The 17,136-nt window shown below is 52.7% G+C and overlaps 1 protein-coding gene across 2 annotated transcripts in view; it reads left to right on the top strand.

Moving 5' to 3' along the window:
- The window catches only part of LOC105188468 (protein prickle), a 145,131-nt gene that overhangs the window by 63,579 nt on the left and 64,416 nt on the right, over positions 1-17,136 (top strand). The window contains exon 1 of one of the 2 annotated variants that reach the window (XM_025305256.1): positions 16,690-16,964. The exons of the other annotated variant lie outside the window; for it this stretch is intronic. Coding sequence (XP_025161041.1) covers positions 16,864-16,964 — 101 coding nt within the window. The 5' untranslated portion in view covers positions 16,690-16,863. Of the gene's footprint in view, positions 1-16,689; positions 16,965-17,136 lie in introns of those variants that run through there. 2 annotated transcript variants of the gene reach the window in all.

Genomic DNA, 17,136 nt, shown 5'->3' on the forward strand with positions numbered 1-17,136 from the left:
CTTATTAATTTCTTTTCACGCGCTGCTTCGTCTGGCGAGGGATTATCGCGCAATCGTTATCGCTAAGAAACAAAATCCTATTTCAAATCACTCTCTATTAGTAATTACTCTATAAATTACTCTACACTAGGAAAAATGTATTGCTGCGCGAACCAAAATTTTGTTGCAACAACAAAATAATTTGGTTAAAATATGCCCGACGAAACTGCTTAGTTCCTGTAAACGAATATCTCGCTCGATTACGGTTTGTTCATATAACGTAATACTTTTGTTACAGCAACCAAAGAGCTTTAACTATATGAATTTTGTTAAAAATACTATAATTCTTTCCTAATATATAAAATCTAAATTTTAGTCCACAGAAAGACAAAATAGTATCCATTGGGCATTATTTTAGTTTATGTAAAATAATATTTCGTAATTATGTAATTTTTATCGATAAAATAATTAAGAACAAAGCAGAAGAATATATCTAGTTGGGACAACTAAATATTTGGTTTTTATAAAACAAGATATTTGGTTGCTATTAAAAACTGCCTCAACTCAACAGTTTTGTTAGAGATACCGAATCTTTTTTCCCAATGTATTAATAACAAGATGAGAAAAATCGAGCGGCGTTCGGCCGCGTTCGGCGACTCGGCTGTAATCGACGGCTGTCGATCGACGCCGAGAAGGCTGCTCCACCCGGGACCGAAGCGCTCCTCCGATTCCGAGGGATGGACGCCACGAGTGCGGGCACGTACGCGCCGATCTTCTCCCCGGCGTGAGACCAGGGCAGGGCGGCGGGCATCGACCGGAGTCCCCGCACGTGCGGCAACGCGTCGCACTCGGCGACACGCGCGATCGCCGTGCTCGCGGGAGCGCGGCCGTTCTCGTCGCAGACGACGGGCGGCGCGGCGTGCACTCTCCATCGAGGGCAAATAGAATTTGCGGTCGTGTACGGCGCCCACGTCCACGCCGGATTCGATCCCGCAGAATCGGCCTTCGCTCACGCAGAAGCGATGTCGGCGCGGCGCGGCGCGGCGCCGCGAAGTCCGGCCGGCGAAGTCGGAGCCGGAAATCGAGAAAGAGGTGGCCCCCCCCGGGAGCCTCGACAGAGCGGGACGAGCGACGAAGGGGCGGGGGAAAAAGGGAGAGAGGACTCGCAGCAGGTGCCTCCCTCGCTTTTACGAGCGGTCGCCAAAGGGCAGTATACCGGATGTCGTTTACATGGGAATCGCTCATCGGGGAGGAGCTCTCCGCGAGATAAACTCTAGATTTGCGCACCGCCGGGCAGCGCGCGGAAATTTATGCAAAGCTCGGCCGATCCGTCGCGTCTCGTCTTGCGAGAGCGGGGTCACCCTCTCCCTCGGCCTTGCCCCGCCGCTCCGCCTGTTTCCGATTTTCAAGCCTGAGTCCAACCCCGCCGACGCGACGGACCGGCTTTTTTACGGCGTTTTCATTGTCGCGCGTGTCGTTCCCCCGACTTGGACTTGCAGTCGCGGACTGCAGCTCCGCCGCGGGGAATTTTCCACCCCCGCGATCCCGAGGTTTCATCCGGAACCGGCCTCCGGAGCCGAGACGTGGGAACGGTATATGGCCGTGACGTAAAAATCCAAGCGTGCGGTCCGTAAACGCGAATGGTTTGGGCTTCTGTTTAAACCCGCCGACCGCAATTACCCAGGCCTATTATTTACCGAATGGTTGCTCGTTTGAGATAAGCGATGGGGAGGGGGTAAGTTGCAGCGGAAGTACGGACGCTCGTGCAGGTAACGACGTAACGTGACCGGTAACGGGAACCGTCCGTTCTAATCAGAAGGAAATGCTCGCCGAATTTCTTTCTGTAAAATTTCCCTCGGAAAAGCGAGATGTTGTCGATCGCGTTGCTCGAATTTTTCAGTGATTTTGTTCAGCTCCGCAAAATAAATTCATTCTGAATCGTCGAGCGAATCGACTCGATTCGATTGCGTCGCGAGTGACTTAAACGGGGAATAACACCAACGCGTCTGTTTCGAGGAGACTGTCGAGGAGACAAAGGCGTCGGATTGGAAAAATCCGATGCGAAATTTCCCAGGAATTTTCCTACCGTACGACTCCCGACGCAATCGAATCGAGTCGATTCGCTCGATTCGATTCAGAATGAATTTATTTTGCGGAGCTGAACGGAAAATCACTGAAAAATTCGTGCAACGCGATCGACAGCATCTCGCTTTTCCGGGGGCAATTTTACAGAAAGAAATTCGGCGAGCAAATACATCGCTTGCTTCACAGCGTTGCCGCGATACAATCGGAAAGCTACGATTTGTCGAATTAGGATCAGACGAAATGCTTCGGCACTGCCGCGAGACATCCTCTCCCGGCTGAGGAACTCGAGCTTGTCCCGTTCCCCGTGTACATCTTTCCAACGTCGATCGATCAGGCGAGAATTTTTTACGGACCCTCCTTATTTCAACGTGCGTCGCGTCTCGGGAAGACGCGGGTATCTTCGTCGTTGTTCGAGCAAGGGACGATACGACAGGCTGAGCTCATCAGGCGAGCGTGTATCCGCGGCGAATACTAATGCCGGGGGGACTCCCGCAAACGCCTCTGATATCCATAAGCCAAACTACCCTCTTATCCTTCGTATAACGTTCAATAGTCGTTATTAGCCGTAACGTCTGTCTTGAATAATCGAGGAACGACTCTATCCGCTTCGTTTGCCATCGAAGCATGCGCGTTTAATGAAAAAGACGGGCTCGACCTCTTTCGAAATTGCAAAACACGTATCGCTCATAATTCGCCTCAGAACACCACACGATCAAGATGATGTTTCATCTCGCATTGTCGGCGACATCCGCGCGCGCGCGAGTCTCAACGAATTCCGCCGCGCGATAAAATCGATCCTCGCTCGCGCGCTCGCATTTTTACACAATTTATCACTCCTCTCGAGTATCAAGTCCGTTACTCCGAACGAATAACAGCCGCGCGCGACAATCCGTCTGAGGATTACGTCGTTAGCCCCGGCACGCTCGTGTCCATTGACATTGATGTATGCGCCGAGCTAATCTGAAAGAGCGAGCCGTCTGTCGCGCCACGAGTTCGATATACGATTCCAATGTCCCGGAGCACTTTCGTCAAGTGCAGCGCGGCACGCGCGCGCGCGCGCGCGCGATAGGCACCCCCCGCGGGGGGTGTCACGGGGTGGGGTCGCGAGAGTAGTTTCTCCAACGCAAACATTCTCCATAAAAGACTTGATCGATTGCCGACTCCGCTCGCTCGCCGTTCGTGGCTTCTTCATCGCGGTGTCATCTCTCCAAAAATCACATCGCTGTCCGCGACGACCTCGCGACCGGCGCGTGGACAAAAACAGAGAGAACCCGTGAGCCCGCGACGACAGGTGCGCGCGCGCGCGCATGGATATGGAGAAGCGAGTGACAGCTACACGCAGCGTGCTCGACCACGTGCTCGGCGGCCGAGCGGCGGCGGCCGGAGCCGAGCGCGCCCGAGCCGCGGATTTCGTGCGCGACTCTCACCGTCGGAATGCTTCGCGCCCGCTCGTAGACGCGTGCCGCCGCCGCGTACAGTCGCGGCATACCGGTGCTGCGTTTCACTCCTTTCGCGTCGCTCCCCGGCGGTTGACGTTTCCGCGACTCGCCTGGCCGGCTCGCCAGTGGATTTCGACCTGGGCAGCGCCGCGACATTCCCACCCCCGCGAGCAGCGAGTTCGCGTGAACTCTCGGCTCGGCGATCTCGCTCTCTCGGAAAGCGCCAATTTTGTTTCACCCGGAGAGCCGATGGCGAAGACGCGGGAGTTTAGTCGAAATCGTAGACGGCTTCCGGCGTTGGCGCGTGCACGCGATGTATTATTCTCGTTGTTCTTCACGAAGCAGAGTCAGTGCGCGCGCGGAGCATGTGCGTGTAACCTCTTTGAGTGAGATGCCAATAACGCGGCAGCCCAATTCGAGACATTAATAATTAATCGACGCTGTGAGCCTGGTGAATTGACTTTTCACACACGCAACCGCGCGATTGCTCTCTCGGACGACTCACGCGCGATTAGGATGAGCAAAAAGCGAAAAGTGCAAGATTCCGTCCAGAACTACACGATCTCACCGTCCTGAAGGACTCGGTCGCGAATGTGTGCCTCCTGCAACTTGAGCGATGCGCGATCGCGTGACGGACTCGATGACGGAAGTGACCGACTCGCCGATCGGATGTGAAGTTTACGAGTGCTCCATTTCGCACGTCGCAGTCGACGACATCCACATGCTGTGAAAGAGGTAATTCTGCATGTTATATTCTCAGGTTTCCCGATGGTGGTGAGAGAGCGAAGCGCAGTCGTTCTCTCGATCTCCGATCGAGATGAACAAATTGACTCGAGAGCGCTTAACTGCGCTGAATTTCCTCTCTCGAGCTTGACCTACCAGCGTACTTTCGTTAGCCGACTCGATGATTGTTTGCTGCAGTGATTCGGCGTGAATTATTCCGAGACGAAGGGGTTATCGCGAGACTCGCAGTTTGCGAGTCTCGCAAAAGCGCGCGGCGGAGAGAACTCGCTCGCCGAAGAAGGAGGGAAAGCCGGGCGACTCGAAGAGAAAATTCAGCCGGAGCGGCGGGCCTTCGGTGAAGCGTCAATTAGCAGCCGGTGCGCTCGCTCGTCGCTACTCTCTTTTAAACGTAACCGGGATGCATCTGCTCGAAGAAGCACGTTATCTCGCGATGAGCCCTTTCGAGTGCATCGGCTGTTAGGAGTTTTAATTAGGCTCGCATCCACTTTCGCCGCGATGAGATTAAAGGTAGCGCGCGCCGCCGACCGTGGGGCGAAAATTTTTGTTTAACGCAACTACTACTTGTTCACTCGCCGGAATAACAAGATCGCGGATCCGCGCGTAAACACGCACAGGGCGTTTTACTACTCCCGGCTACTAAGCCGAGCGGACTCGATGTAGTCGTTGATGATGTTTTTCTCTTCTTTCTTACTCGTCGAAGCGTCACATTGAAGTTGACAGCCGCGCAGCATTTTGTTTTTTTCCAAATTTCGGGGAAATGGATCTGAAAGCACACGACACTGAGTGGATACTTGTATCGTTTAGTTTTACGGATTGAATAAAATATAAAATATAAACGATTCTGTAAAGGTATCCTCGCGCGAAATAACAATTTTGACTCTGTGTGCCGAAGAAATGTTCGGTACCTGAGGTATTTCTCAGTGCTGACGTGGACATCTCTGAAAGGTCATCAGGATGATTGAAATAATCAACACGACAACACGGCTTTTACCGTACGAGAGTTTCGGCTCGGTTTCGGTTGTTTGCGAGAGAAACGTTCCCGCGCGACAAACTAATCGTACTGGCCGATTGAGGTGGGAGGAACGTTCAATGCATGCCGAGTGGCAGCAGATTCCAGATTAAGACCCATGAAGGGAATGGCCCCGCGCGTGTCTTGTCGAAGCACAGATAAGGAAGGAAAAAATACCGGCCGTTCCGCCGGTAGCAGCGGGCTCAGATTTCGACTATTTGTCCCCGAAAGACAAGATCCTAATGGGAAAGTAATCCCTTTCGGGTAAGCCCGCGGCGGAGAGAGAGAGAGAGAGAGAGAGAGAGAGAGAGAGGGAGATAAAAGCTCCGGGCCCGGGCGGAGATCTCCGGCTCGCGGCGAGTCGAACGAGGCTACCTCCAGATGAGGTCGCCGATAAGGATCCCTCTTTTCGGGAGCCCGGCTGGAATTTGTCTCCCGCGGACGCAACCGGCCGGACAGTTTGTCTCCGGCCCCGTGAATCGCGGCAGCCATCGTGGCAGCCGTCCTCGGCAGGACGACGTCCTTTCGAGCTCTCCGCTTGAGCCGCAACTCGGACGCGCGTCTGTTCGATCCGAATTTCGTCGATTGATCGAGGCCGGCGGGAGGTCGCGTTATCTTCGTGAAACGAAGATCGAGCGATGTCCTTTCGACTATACGTCGAAATTTTCGAACGAAATGAGAGCGTCGAAAGGGCTTACCGCCCGAGCGGGTTAATCAGAACTTCAACTTCCGAGTCACCTCGTTTAGTGTGTGTGTGTGTGTGTGTATCTGTTTGTGTGCGAAAATTAGTGGTACGGATTATCCCGATAAGCTGGCAGGCGCGAGCGCGGCCGATGCGAACTTTCCTGGCAGCGAGAGGTCGCGGTTGACGACTTGGTAACCTGGAGATTCGTCAACGTCAGACCCCATTAGCTGCAGCCCCTCGTCCGCCGTCGAGCCGCTAATTCCCTCAACGGCGAATATACCTCGTCAGCGAGACGTTCGGTGCCGTGCGTCGGCCCGGATCACCTTTCGGCTTTATTAGGATGCCTCGCGCGGCCTGCAGGAACGCTTAGCTCTAAACTCGGCGAAGTCGAGGAAGTAAGCCTCGACTTGCGTCGCAGCGAAAGATACGCCGGAAATGCGCGGCATTCGCGAAATGAAAACAGGGCGATATCGCGAATCTCCGCGTCTTCTCTTTCAACGTAGCGATAGCACGCAACGTTCGCGGAAAACGGATATGATAATAATAATTACACGCTTCTTTGTTATATCCGTTACGTATTCTTCGACACACATCGATATTTCTTTATTACTTACATCTGTTTCCTTTATTATTCTTCATTTGCTGTTATCTTAACAGTTACTCCCCCTTACGGTAATTTTGTATTTTGCAAATGAGGAATCTAAGGGAAACTATAAGGGAATCTCTCTCTCTCTCTCTCTCTCTCTCTCTCTCTCGGTATTTTCTCTCGTTGAAAGCTCTCGCGTTAGAGCGAAATAATAAATGAGAGATGCGCATGAAAGTGACGCGCGTCACAAAGGCGTAAAAGATTTACAAACACGATTCCGCGCTCGACGCGGAGAACGCGAGGGAGGCGGGCGAGTCTCGGAAGAGTCGACAGGCGTCTTAGAAATTCAGACCGAGACTTTTCCTTTTTTTTTTCTTTACCAGAGAACGCGGCCGGATAGCGAGGAGGGATCCGGCTTATGGGTCTTGACGTATCGGGAGCATTCTTAATTGGATTACGTCAAACGGTGAGCGCGAGGCCCGCGCGAGTGAAGTCACTCCTGATTACAGTCGCGCCTTTGTGAGCGATCGAAAGCGATTCCGCATTAGAATTAGCGCGCGCCCGATATAGAAGTACCGTTGAAAACGCACATGCGGAATCGCGCTCGCCGCTTCGCGACGGACAATCTCTCGACACGCGACGCGGACGCCGCGATTGGAAATAGATGCGCTCTCTCGCAGCTCTCGATAATTCTCACTTGAGAGCAGCTAGTATTCACCGAGCGAGTGAAACGGCTGTGATCTGAATTTGCATAATTTCTCACCGCACATCGACATTAATCACCGTTCCGCGCGAGGACGCGATCGCGCGCGAGGATAAGAGAGTATCTCTCGTCGCTCATTATCGCACGTCGCGTCGCTCGAAAGCGAGACGGCGGCGGCGGCGGCGGCGGCGGCGGGTTTCTCGGAAAGACCGGATACCCCCGACGGCACTATATATAGTGCGTCTGTTTCGAAAGGGTTAATAAACACACGCACACACACGGTCTCGAACTTTGACTCGTGCTTTATGCGCCGGTGTGACGCGTGTCGGCAGCCATTGCTTGAGCGCGCGCGAGATAAAGGGTTATTTAACACCGCGGCGCGTAGCAAGGCGCGATTTAGATTTTAACTGTTTTTAGTGCCGCGAGCGAGCGGATACGAGTGGGCGCACCTGACCGCACCGCGCCGCGCCGCGGCGAAATTGAGCCGCTTCGATAACGCATCGATTTATCTCGCGACGACGCGATATCCCGCCTCGCCACGCTCCTCAGGAGAGTTACGGCCGCATGCGAAAGTTTACAGCCGCGGACGGCGCGCGTATCTATCGCCGTGGACTTGAACAGGTTGTCCGTGAGAGAAGCCCGGTTTCCTTTTCAGCACGTCCGTCATCCGCGGCTTGACGTTGCGCATACATGAGACTTCGAGAATAAGAGGAAAATGTATCGAGTGCAAGTAGCTGCAAAAGACGTGTAAAGGACGTGACGCGGGAGGGAGTTAAATACAACGAGGGGACTCGAGAGGGAATATTTCGCAGACGGAAATGACGAGAAACGGCGGCGTTTGGCGACATTCATTTGGCAACATTTACATTAAATGTTTATTTAAAATTTGCGATGTAGAATAAAACGTGTCCTTGTAGCGCTAGGTGCGAGCGCTAAGTAGTATCCAAAGGGTTAACAATAAAAGTCGGGCTACGCGTTGACGTGCACGCACGTCACCCTCGGCGAAGGGGGTGGCCACTCGCTCAGGAAGCGCTTCGGCGATTATCGCGCGACCGCGCGAGGAGACTTATCGAGAGACGGTGGGGGAGGGGGGGAGAGAGAGAGAGAGCGTGAATACTCGGGCTCGAGCGATTTCATTTGCGTTTTTACGCGCGGAGAAGCGAGGCACGAATTTATGGCCCCGCGGGCGTTCGCCCCGGTGCTCGCTTGTCGTCTCAGATAAAGCTTGATTTAACGCTGTTTTGTTTTCATGCGGAATCGTAAAGCGCGGCGACGATGAGTGGGACTTTGTTGCCGTTTTTACGAAGTCTCTCGGCCGAGGACGAGAGAGGACGAGAGAGGACGAGAGAGCGCGAAATATTACGCGGCGATACGATCTATCCGCGGCCGGACGCGGCCAAGCGCCGCGCGCAGCTTCTTCGCGGCTGTAATTGAATAAAAATGCGAGAACGAGGACGTCCGTCATCTCCCCGTCTTCCCCGCGAGCCTCTTTACGAGAACTTAATTATTCGGAGAATTAACGATCGCGAGCGGTAACGCGAGCGAAGAAAGAGAGAGAGAGAGAGAGAGAGAGAGAAAGAGCGAAAGTTTTCTTGCTTCTTGCCCTTGTCCAAAAGATCCAGAAGATCACGTGCTTTTTTTTTTTTTTCACTCATGCCGCAAAACGCGCCTGTGACGTGTGGCGGCCGTGTTCAATGCGCGAGCACGCAGATGGAGCGATACGAAATTTTCATTTAGCCGCAGCGCGTAATAGCGAGGCTCATCGTTAATTAAGCTGCTGGCAGTCGGTCGCGAATTCAAATGGACGAGATCGCCGCCCGGTTTGCCGGCCGATAATTCATCCCGCGTTATCAATATCATTATTATCAATCAGCTCCGCGGTTAATATCGAGGCGATCGAACGCTTTAACGAGAAGCTGAATTATCGCGCCGCGTTCGTTTGTTCGGCAAAAAGCTCGCTTCTTCGCGCCGCGACTTAGAGATTGAATCTGCGATCGGCACCGAGAGTCACGCCCGCGGTGCCACCGGTGGATATTACCTGCGGCCAGCCTCCCCACACACACACACACACATACGTAGCGGCGACGAGGAGGATTAATATGCAAGCGTAATAACGAGCTCGCGGCCGCGAGTTCGCCGCGAAGCAGCCGCGCTCGCGCTCGCGCTCGCATGCAGGATACGCTACGGTTCAATTAAAGCCCACATAACCTGGCCGTAAAAACTGAATAAGAGGAATCGCCCGTTTCTCCGGCCCGGCGCGCGTCGGGATACGCCGTAAGTCACGACGATGAAAGGAAGTCTCGAGAGGCGACGGCCGTTCTGAAAATATTGCGTCCCGACGACGACGACGACGACGACGGCGACTCGCGGCTCTACCGCACAAGGAGATTCCTCTCCTCCCCGGTGGGAATCGCGTATGTTTACGTGTGTGTGCGCGCGCGCTCGTCGCAGGGAACGGAAATCTTAAAAATATCCGTCGGGACGAATGGTGTTTGCGGCGCGCGACGTCGTTCGAAAATAGAAACGCGCCACCGCGATATGTCGGGTGAGAGAGAGAGAGAGAGAGAGAGAGAGAGAGAGAGAGAGAGAGGGAGGGGAGGAGAGAAAAAGAGAGCAGCTCTTCCGCAGCCTGCCAGGACGCCTCAGGACATTCTCCGCGAGTGAGAAGTCATGAGAGAACTCGCTAAGTTGCTCGCTTCTCCATTTGACAAAGTCGCCTCTTTCGCGGCTGTTTACTTCATTATAATTCATTCGGTGCTCGTTGAGTGTTGTTTATAATTTGTCCACTTGGCACAAATTCGACGCGTATTCTTTCCCTCGCGCGGAAACTTGCTCGTGCTCCTGATGTTCGTCCAGCTCCCTCGCGAGTCTCGCCGAGATGAAAAATCGTACAATAGAGGACTAGCTAGCTAACACGATAACGCCCCGGAAGGATCCATCGTCCTTGGAGGATTCTCCCCACAGATGGTATCGCATTTGTTTTTATGTAATCGCATGAACCAGACTTCACATTTGCTTACGCGGATATGGCAGGAGAAATTGCCGCTGTCGCACGCGCGTGTGACGTGGCTGACGAACGCCGGTGTTGAGTGCGATTGAACACTTTGTGTAAGGACACGAGGTCGATGCGTCACGGATCTTGCGCGGTTCGTCTGGAGAATCCTCCTCACAGATTACGTAGTAAGCGCTTCTGCGTGATAGAAAACGCTTCGCTTATTTACGCGGACACCGGAGGAGAGATTACCGCCGTCGTGTATGTACGCACTCGTGATTTCGATAGCGAAGGTGTCGAGCAGAAAATCCAGAAGGATATCGAAACTTTTAAGGTTACCTCGCGTTGTACGATACGAATTCTCATCCGATCGTATATACGGAAAATTGAAAATTTGTAATTGAGATCGAGGCGAGAAATCGCGATGCGCGACACTGACGATACTCGACTCGGCGAATGTTGATGACGTGTCTCGTGCGGACGTGTGAAGACGTGTGCGAGTCCATGAAGTCTTCGACCTGTGGGTATCGAGGAGACGCTCTCTTCGGCGTACCGCCGGGACGAAGGGCGTCACGGCAAATACGAAATCATAAGATTGGGCGAGCGGTGGATCGTCCCCCGCGTGTTCGTCTCGGAATAAAATTCTTTCGCTGTCACCGGCCGAGTTTCTCTTGATTTCCCGCTCCCCCCCCATCTCTCTCTCTCTCTCTCTCTCTCTCTCTCTCTCGGCGACCCGGGTTCGTGCGCGCGCGGGAACAAATATTTGACGTGATTTTTCTTCCAGCCCTCCGCCCTTTCGCTCGACCCCACGTCGGCTCTCTCGTTGTCCTCCTCTTCCTCCTCCCTCGACCCTTCGCCCCGGCGAATTTCCTCTTCTCGTTACCTCATTTTCCACAAGTCCGGTCCCTATCTCGTCCCCGCGACCTGCGGACTGTTTTCTTTGACCCCCTGTTGCCATCGTTTATTACGCGCTCCTCATCGCCCGCCGATAGGCGTCCTTTCTTTCGATTCTTCATGTCGCCTTCATTTCTCTGCCAAGCCATCATTTTCAGCGAGCGAGAGAGAGAGAGAGAGAGAGAGAGAGAGAGAGAGAGAGCAGGAGGAAAGAGCTCTCTTTCTTCCCCGTGTCTGACTCTTTTGAAATTACCCGGGCACCGCTCCCCCGCGGTGCCGCATAAATTCGCAACACGACGCGAAATTTCCTTCGCGACTGTTTACCGCACGCGCGAGCCGTTCGCTTGCTCGGTGAATATCGGAGACGCGATGATTCCTTCCTTGCCCGCCCACCTGTGTCACTCTTCGTTTTCTCCCCCGTGTCCTTTCATTGCCGCGCCGAGGCTGCCGGAGCCTTCTCGAAGCGGTCGCGTCCCGAACGGAATAGCCATCGATCTGTCTAGTTCGCTCCTCTCCTCCTCACCCTCGTCGCAGCTGCCAACCCCGGCTAAACGCGAGGACAGAGGAGGAAGAGGTGTAGTGTTGGTGTCGGTGTCGGTGAGACACACAGAGAGAGAGAGAGAGAGAGAGAGAGAGAGAGAGAGAGAGAGAGAGAGAAACGAGAGATAGATGTACCTGCAGCGACCATCTGCAAATCGACGCTCCCGTCGCTTCCATATCACGCTTTTTCACGCTTATCGCATTGTCCTCGCGCGCGCGCGTGTCATCCGTTTTGCGCGCGATTCATTGCGTCCGGACGTTTCGCTGACACTTGTGATGTTTGACCAAAAGAGAGAAAAAGCAGAGAGGGGGAGGGGAAGGCGGACAACGCCGACGTCGGCGTTACACCGCGAGGGGAGAGCTCGGACTTTGGGATGTTTACGGCGGATTATAGGGCGGAGGAATTACACGGCGCGGCAATGCGGCGTAATAATGCGTGTAATTGCCGTAAAATGCGAATTTCCTGTAGCCGGGCCTGAGTACTCGCGGAGGACCGAGGAGAGCCTGAGGAGAGCGAACCGGAGACCGTATGGATCATAATTATTGCGCGGAGCTTCCCTTCCCCGCGCCGTGTCGGCGCGGCGTTAATGAATTAAATCAAAGCGTCGCGTGACGGCGTCGCTGAAGAAGCTCTCGCGATTACGGCACGCCGTAGCCGAGTCGAAATGTTGATGTTCCATGTTAACGGAAGGTGCAACTTGCGAAAATCAATTTAGCGGCTCTTGGTTTTACCGTCCGACGCGACCGCGAGTGAATTTATTTGTTCGATGAGTTGTCGAGTATAAATTATTGTTTGCAAGTGGAAACAAATAAAACTGCAGTAGCATCGCGTACGTGTCCGTTCGTCGCTCGACGAAAGACGGGAGACGGGATAAATTGCCTGCGAGGATAAATCGCGTCTTCCCGGACAGTCGAAAGTCGACTTTCTTCTGGAAAATCCCGCGAGTGTGCGACGCATGCGCGATGTAGGCGCGAGTTGGACCCGGATCTCTCGCGGAGATTCCTTGAAAATGCAAATTGTCGCAATTGTCGCCGGCTGCGGCGTTCCGCGGCGACGTGCCCTCGTCGTCGCCGCGGAACCGGAGGCAATCTCGGCGGAATCGAACGGCGGCCTCCCCCGACGTTCCTCCCTTTTTTTTTCCACCGGAGGATCATTACCGGGCGCCGTGGGACGACGCGGCGCGAATTTCGATTCGCGTTTACGTGCAGCCGCGAACGGCGACGCGCCCGCGACACATGGGGTCCTCCTACGGGAGAAAATTTGATGTACTAACCGTTCCGGGGGGTTACGGGAATATATAGGGTGACTCGCGCGCATATGGTGCGCGATAAAAACGCGGCGTGCGCGCGGTGTCGCACGCGCGCGCGCGCGCGATGGAGGGAGGGAGAGAGAGAGAGAGAGAGAAGAGAAACACTAGGGAGGCGAACGAGATGGCCCATCTAAGCGCCGCGTGGATAGGGATAAAGGGTGAAGGCAGGCGGGTTGGGGTCGCGGCCGATGTTGCTGAGGTTACTGCAACGCCGATTGCGATACCGCGCGTGTCCCCGCGCTTTGCTCTGTCGTGCTCGAGCCTCGTAAGAATTAAACGGAGACAGATTTATGTCTCGGGGAGGGCCGAGCTTCGGTGCGTTCGTTAACGTGTAATTGTTCTGCGCATTGTCGGGCGAGAGGCGATGTTTTCGCGCGCTCACCTTCGGTATTTCTCTCTTAGTCGAGTCAGGTATAACGACATGACAATAATAATGTTACTTTATCGGGCGCTGAAATCATGCCAAAGGGGAGCAGAGGTGAGACTTATTTAAAAATTCTTCAAAAATTATACTTATTTAAATTTAAAAAATAAAAGGAACAAAAAGCTTGAAGAAGATGCTCAAAATGTCCACCGCGTGAAGCGATACAATTCCGAACTCTTCGCGTGGATTGTTCTGCGCGTTCAAGGGGACTGGAGGGTCAGATTGCTGAAAAATCGTGCTTGTTTTTGTGAATATTTTGTTTGACGAACTGAATAAATGTGCAAGAATGAAAATTTTAGGTATAGTTATACAACGTATGAAGGGTAGAAAAATTTTGTTTATTAACAAATACTCGTACAAATATACGATATACATAGCTGAAATATACTCTCCTTTTTTTGTTCAAGTTATCATTTTTGCAGTGATATCTCGGCTCTCGGTGGTCCGATCAGAGCCAATTTTAGCTCGAAATCTTGAGGAGGCTTATCATTATCCGGTGAATCGCTGGAAAAAATAATCGGACAAAATTAACAAAATGGCAGCTATTATTAGGAAAAATTCAAATTCTTCAGTTCTTTTACAATAAAAAAATTAATATCTCGAAACGAAATATCTTGGCGGAGTTGTTCATGGTTCACCTGGAGAGGGCCGCATGAACAAATATTATTGCTTCAAAATGTCAAATCGATACGAAGCTCAATTTCGGAGAAATCGCTGCAAAAAGTTGAACAATAAAATTTCGAGAGAAACGCGTTTAAAATTTAAGTGGACGTTATATGACATTTATATGAGTATTTGCTTAAAAACCAAATTTTTCTATTCTTCGTATGTTATATAAATATATCTAAAATTTTCATTCTTGCACATTTATTTAGTTCGTCACAAAATCATGATCAAAAGCAAGCACGATTTTTCCGTAAGAGTCCTACTTTGTAAAAGTCCATTGTCAGTCGGAGTAAACAATCGTTTTCAAATGGCGCCGCGGATAAAAGTCAAGTGAATTTTTTCGACACGTATATAATTAGATGTCAGGTGCAATTTGTCTTGACGTTGCGGAGCAAAAATCTGATTTGTCCAATATCGCGTATTGTTATGTATCTTCGATCGTGAAGTAAAGCAATAACGACAAGCTGACGAGTATTACTAGATGTTGTGTCGCGAGCAACTTTAGGGAACAATGCGCTGTTTCCGAGGAAATGAGTCCTCATGGGAAACACTAAAGCGTCGGGAGCCGCTCGCAAAATCTATAGCGTGTCTCGACAGGCGTCGCGACGTCGGCCGAGCGACTCCAGACAGTCGATCGTATTGCGCACGACGGGGACGGGGCGGACACGACTGTTTGCAAAATTAGCGTCGATACTTTCGCACCATTTGCACAACAAATTGTAAATGCCGAGTGGAATTTTCAAGCTCAAACCCAATCCCCTTTGATCTCTCTCGACTTGCATGATTTCTCAGTGCACAAAGCCTCGATTTGCGTCCCGCCGATCTGTAAGATCGAGACACGATTCGAGGAAGCTTCGTTACTTCCAACACGTCTATTCATCGCTCGATAATCTCACTTGTCGCAATTATTATCAGAGGCATTATTAAAAGATTCTATTACGGACAACAGGAAAATCGAATTCCAAGGGGAAACTGCGACGCGATTTGTAAGCGACTTTCAAGAGGGAGGGCGACTTTCGGCTGTCGCCTTTCCCCTTCGCCCCTGTGGAACGTCCGCCGCGTACGCGGCCGCACCGTTTAACATGCGACGCGCACCGTCGTGTGACACGGTCTTCTAGTTCTTATTAGTCATAGCTGCGGCAGGGAGGACGAGCTGCGGCCGTAACACAGGCAACGCAGGTCGGGGCAACCCTCCGTGGATACGTATCGGGTGTAACACGCGTGCGATACACGCGCGCGAGCCGGCTTCAGAGGACGGGGGGCTCGTAACGAGGGGCGCGCCCTTACGACTGCAACCCCCGCCGTCGCCGCTAGTGTTTCGCCCGACGCTTACCCGTTCGCCTCGCGACCGCGTTAGCGGCCCGAAAAACCGACGGGGAAATTCGGCAAAAATCGCGATTCTCCTCGGCGCGAGCGCGCCCGAAGCATCGAATCGTCAGTGCGACTCGAGTGTTTGTTCGCCGCGTCCCCTGCGACGTCCGACGCGAAGCGCGCGCGAGTTCACTTTGTGCATCGAGTGTGTGTCTCCCTGTGATCATCCCAACTCTACGCTTCCGCTTCCTTCGTGCAGATCCAGTCACGTCCCTCTAGGCTCGTGGACTCGTGAAAAGTGAATATTTTCCAAGGTACCTGGAAATGTTCGCTTTTCGCGAACTCGCACGACACGGAAAAATACGTACCGCGTGCACGTAAACGTGCACTCGCGCTTCAAGTATTTCTCAAGTTTGTATATTCGCAAGCACCTATACCACAAGTTCATCATCAGGAACTTTAACTCACTTTCAAACGGATCCTGTGAAGCAACTTTAATCAAGAGCATTAAATCGAAGCGAGAATATCAAATCGAGATAAACAGTTTAGTTTCAAAGAGAACAAATCCATCTTCTGAGTGCACAATAATTTTCTAAAAAATATATATATATATACTTTCTTTCATTCTTATCAAGGAAATATTTTCCATCAAAGACAACCTTTTACTCCAGAGAAAGAAAGCGCGCTGACCAATCGCTTTTCCTCGCGGTAGAATATTTTTCTGCACGAGAGAAAAGAACTCGCGTGACCGCCGCGTTCGCCGGGAAGCCCGTTTCGGAAAATTTCGCGTTCTCGGTACGCGTGATACACATACACGCACACATCCACGACTCGTGGCATCTTTAATCCGCGCGATCGCAACAGCTGCGTCATCCTTTCGCCCCGCGTCGACAAAGCCGTACGCATCAAAGATTCACCGGTGTGCGTGAATCCGTACATTTTTCATCCGCGCCGGCAATATTACGACGCGGCTGTCCACCCACGAATACGCGTCCGTGTAATCGGCGCGTTCGCGCTTTAGCGATCCGCGCGCGCGTTATCGTCACCGGGCCAATTAATTTCTGATACGCGTCTCCGTGACAGGCGCGCGCCGATAAATTCGCGCGTCCGCAATTCGTGCGTCCATAAATCCACGCGTCTGCAATTCGCGCGCCCGCACGTCATACTTGATCGCGAGCTCTCTTCCTCCCCCTCCTTCTCCCTCCCTCTCTCTCTCTCTCTCTCTCTCTCGCGCGCGCGCGCGCCTCCTAATATCGCGCGAGCGGTGTGCGTCGCGACGCTCCTATATCACTCGACAACGGCATTAGTTGTTGGCATGAAAGCATCGTCGTGACGGAGACGCGCAGAAGTCCAGCGGAGGGTGGACGGGGGCGCGCGGGGGTGTCGCAGCCCTTGGATCATGGCGCGCGTCACCCCTGCGGCGTTCGCGTTCGTTTCGCTGAAACTTCGATCGGACGCTCTGAGGCACCGGCGGCGGGGCTTATTCACTAGAAAGGATGCGTCGTTTCTCGCAAGGACCCTACTACACCGTCGGCGAGCAGCTGCGATGGCGGATGACGAACGTGCGGCACTCCCGCATCGGATTCGCGAACGTCAGGTAAATCAGCCGAGCGCGCAGTGGCGTAGCCGGAATTTTTCATTCCCCTTGCGAAGCGTAAGTTTCTTTCTTCTTCCTTCCCGTCCCGCCTCTCTCTCTCTCTCTCTCTCTCTCTATCTATCTCTCTTTCTTTTCTCTCCGTCGTGTATCTCGGTCGAGCGTAAGAATCATC

This window comes from Harpegnathos saltator, unplaced genomic scaffold (genome assembly GCF_003227715.2).
Source record: "Harpegnathos saltator strain DR-91 unplaced genomic scaffold, Hsal_v8.6 scaffold684, whole genome shotgun sequence".
In the NCBI taxonomy this organism is placed as follows: Eukaryota; Metazoa; Arthropoda; class Insecta; order Hymenoptera; family Formicidae; genus Harpegnathos; species Harpegnathos saltator.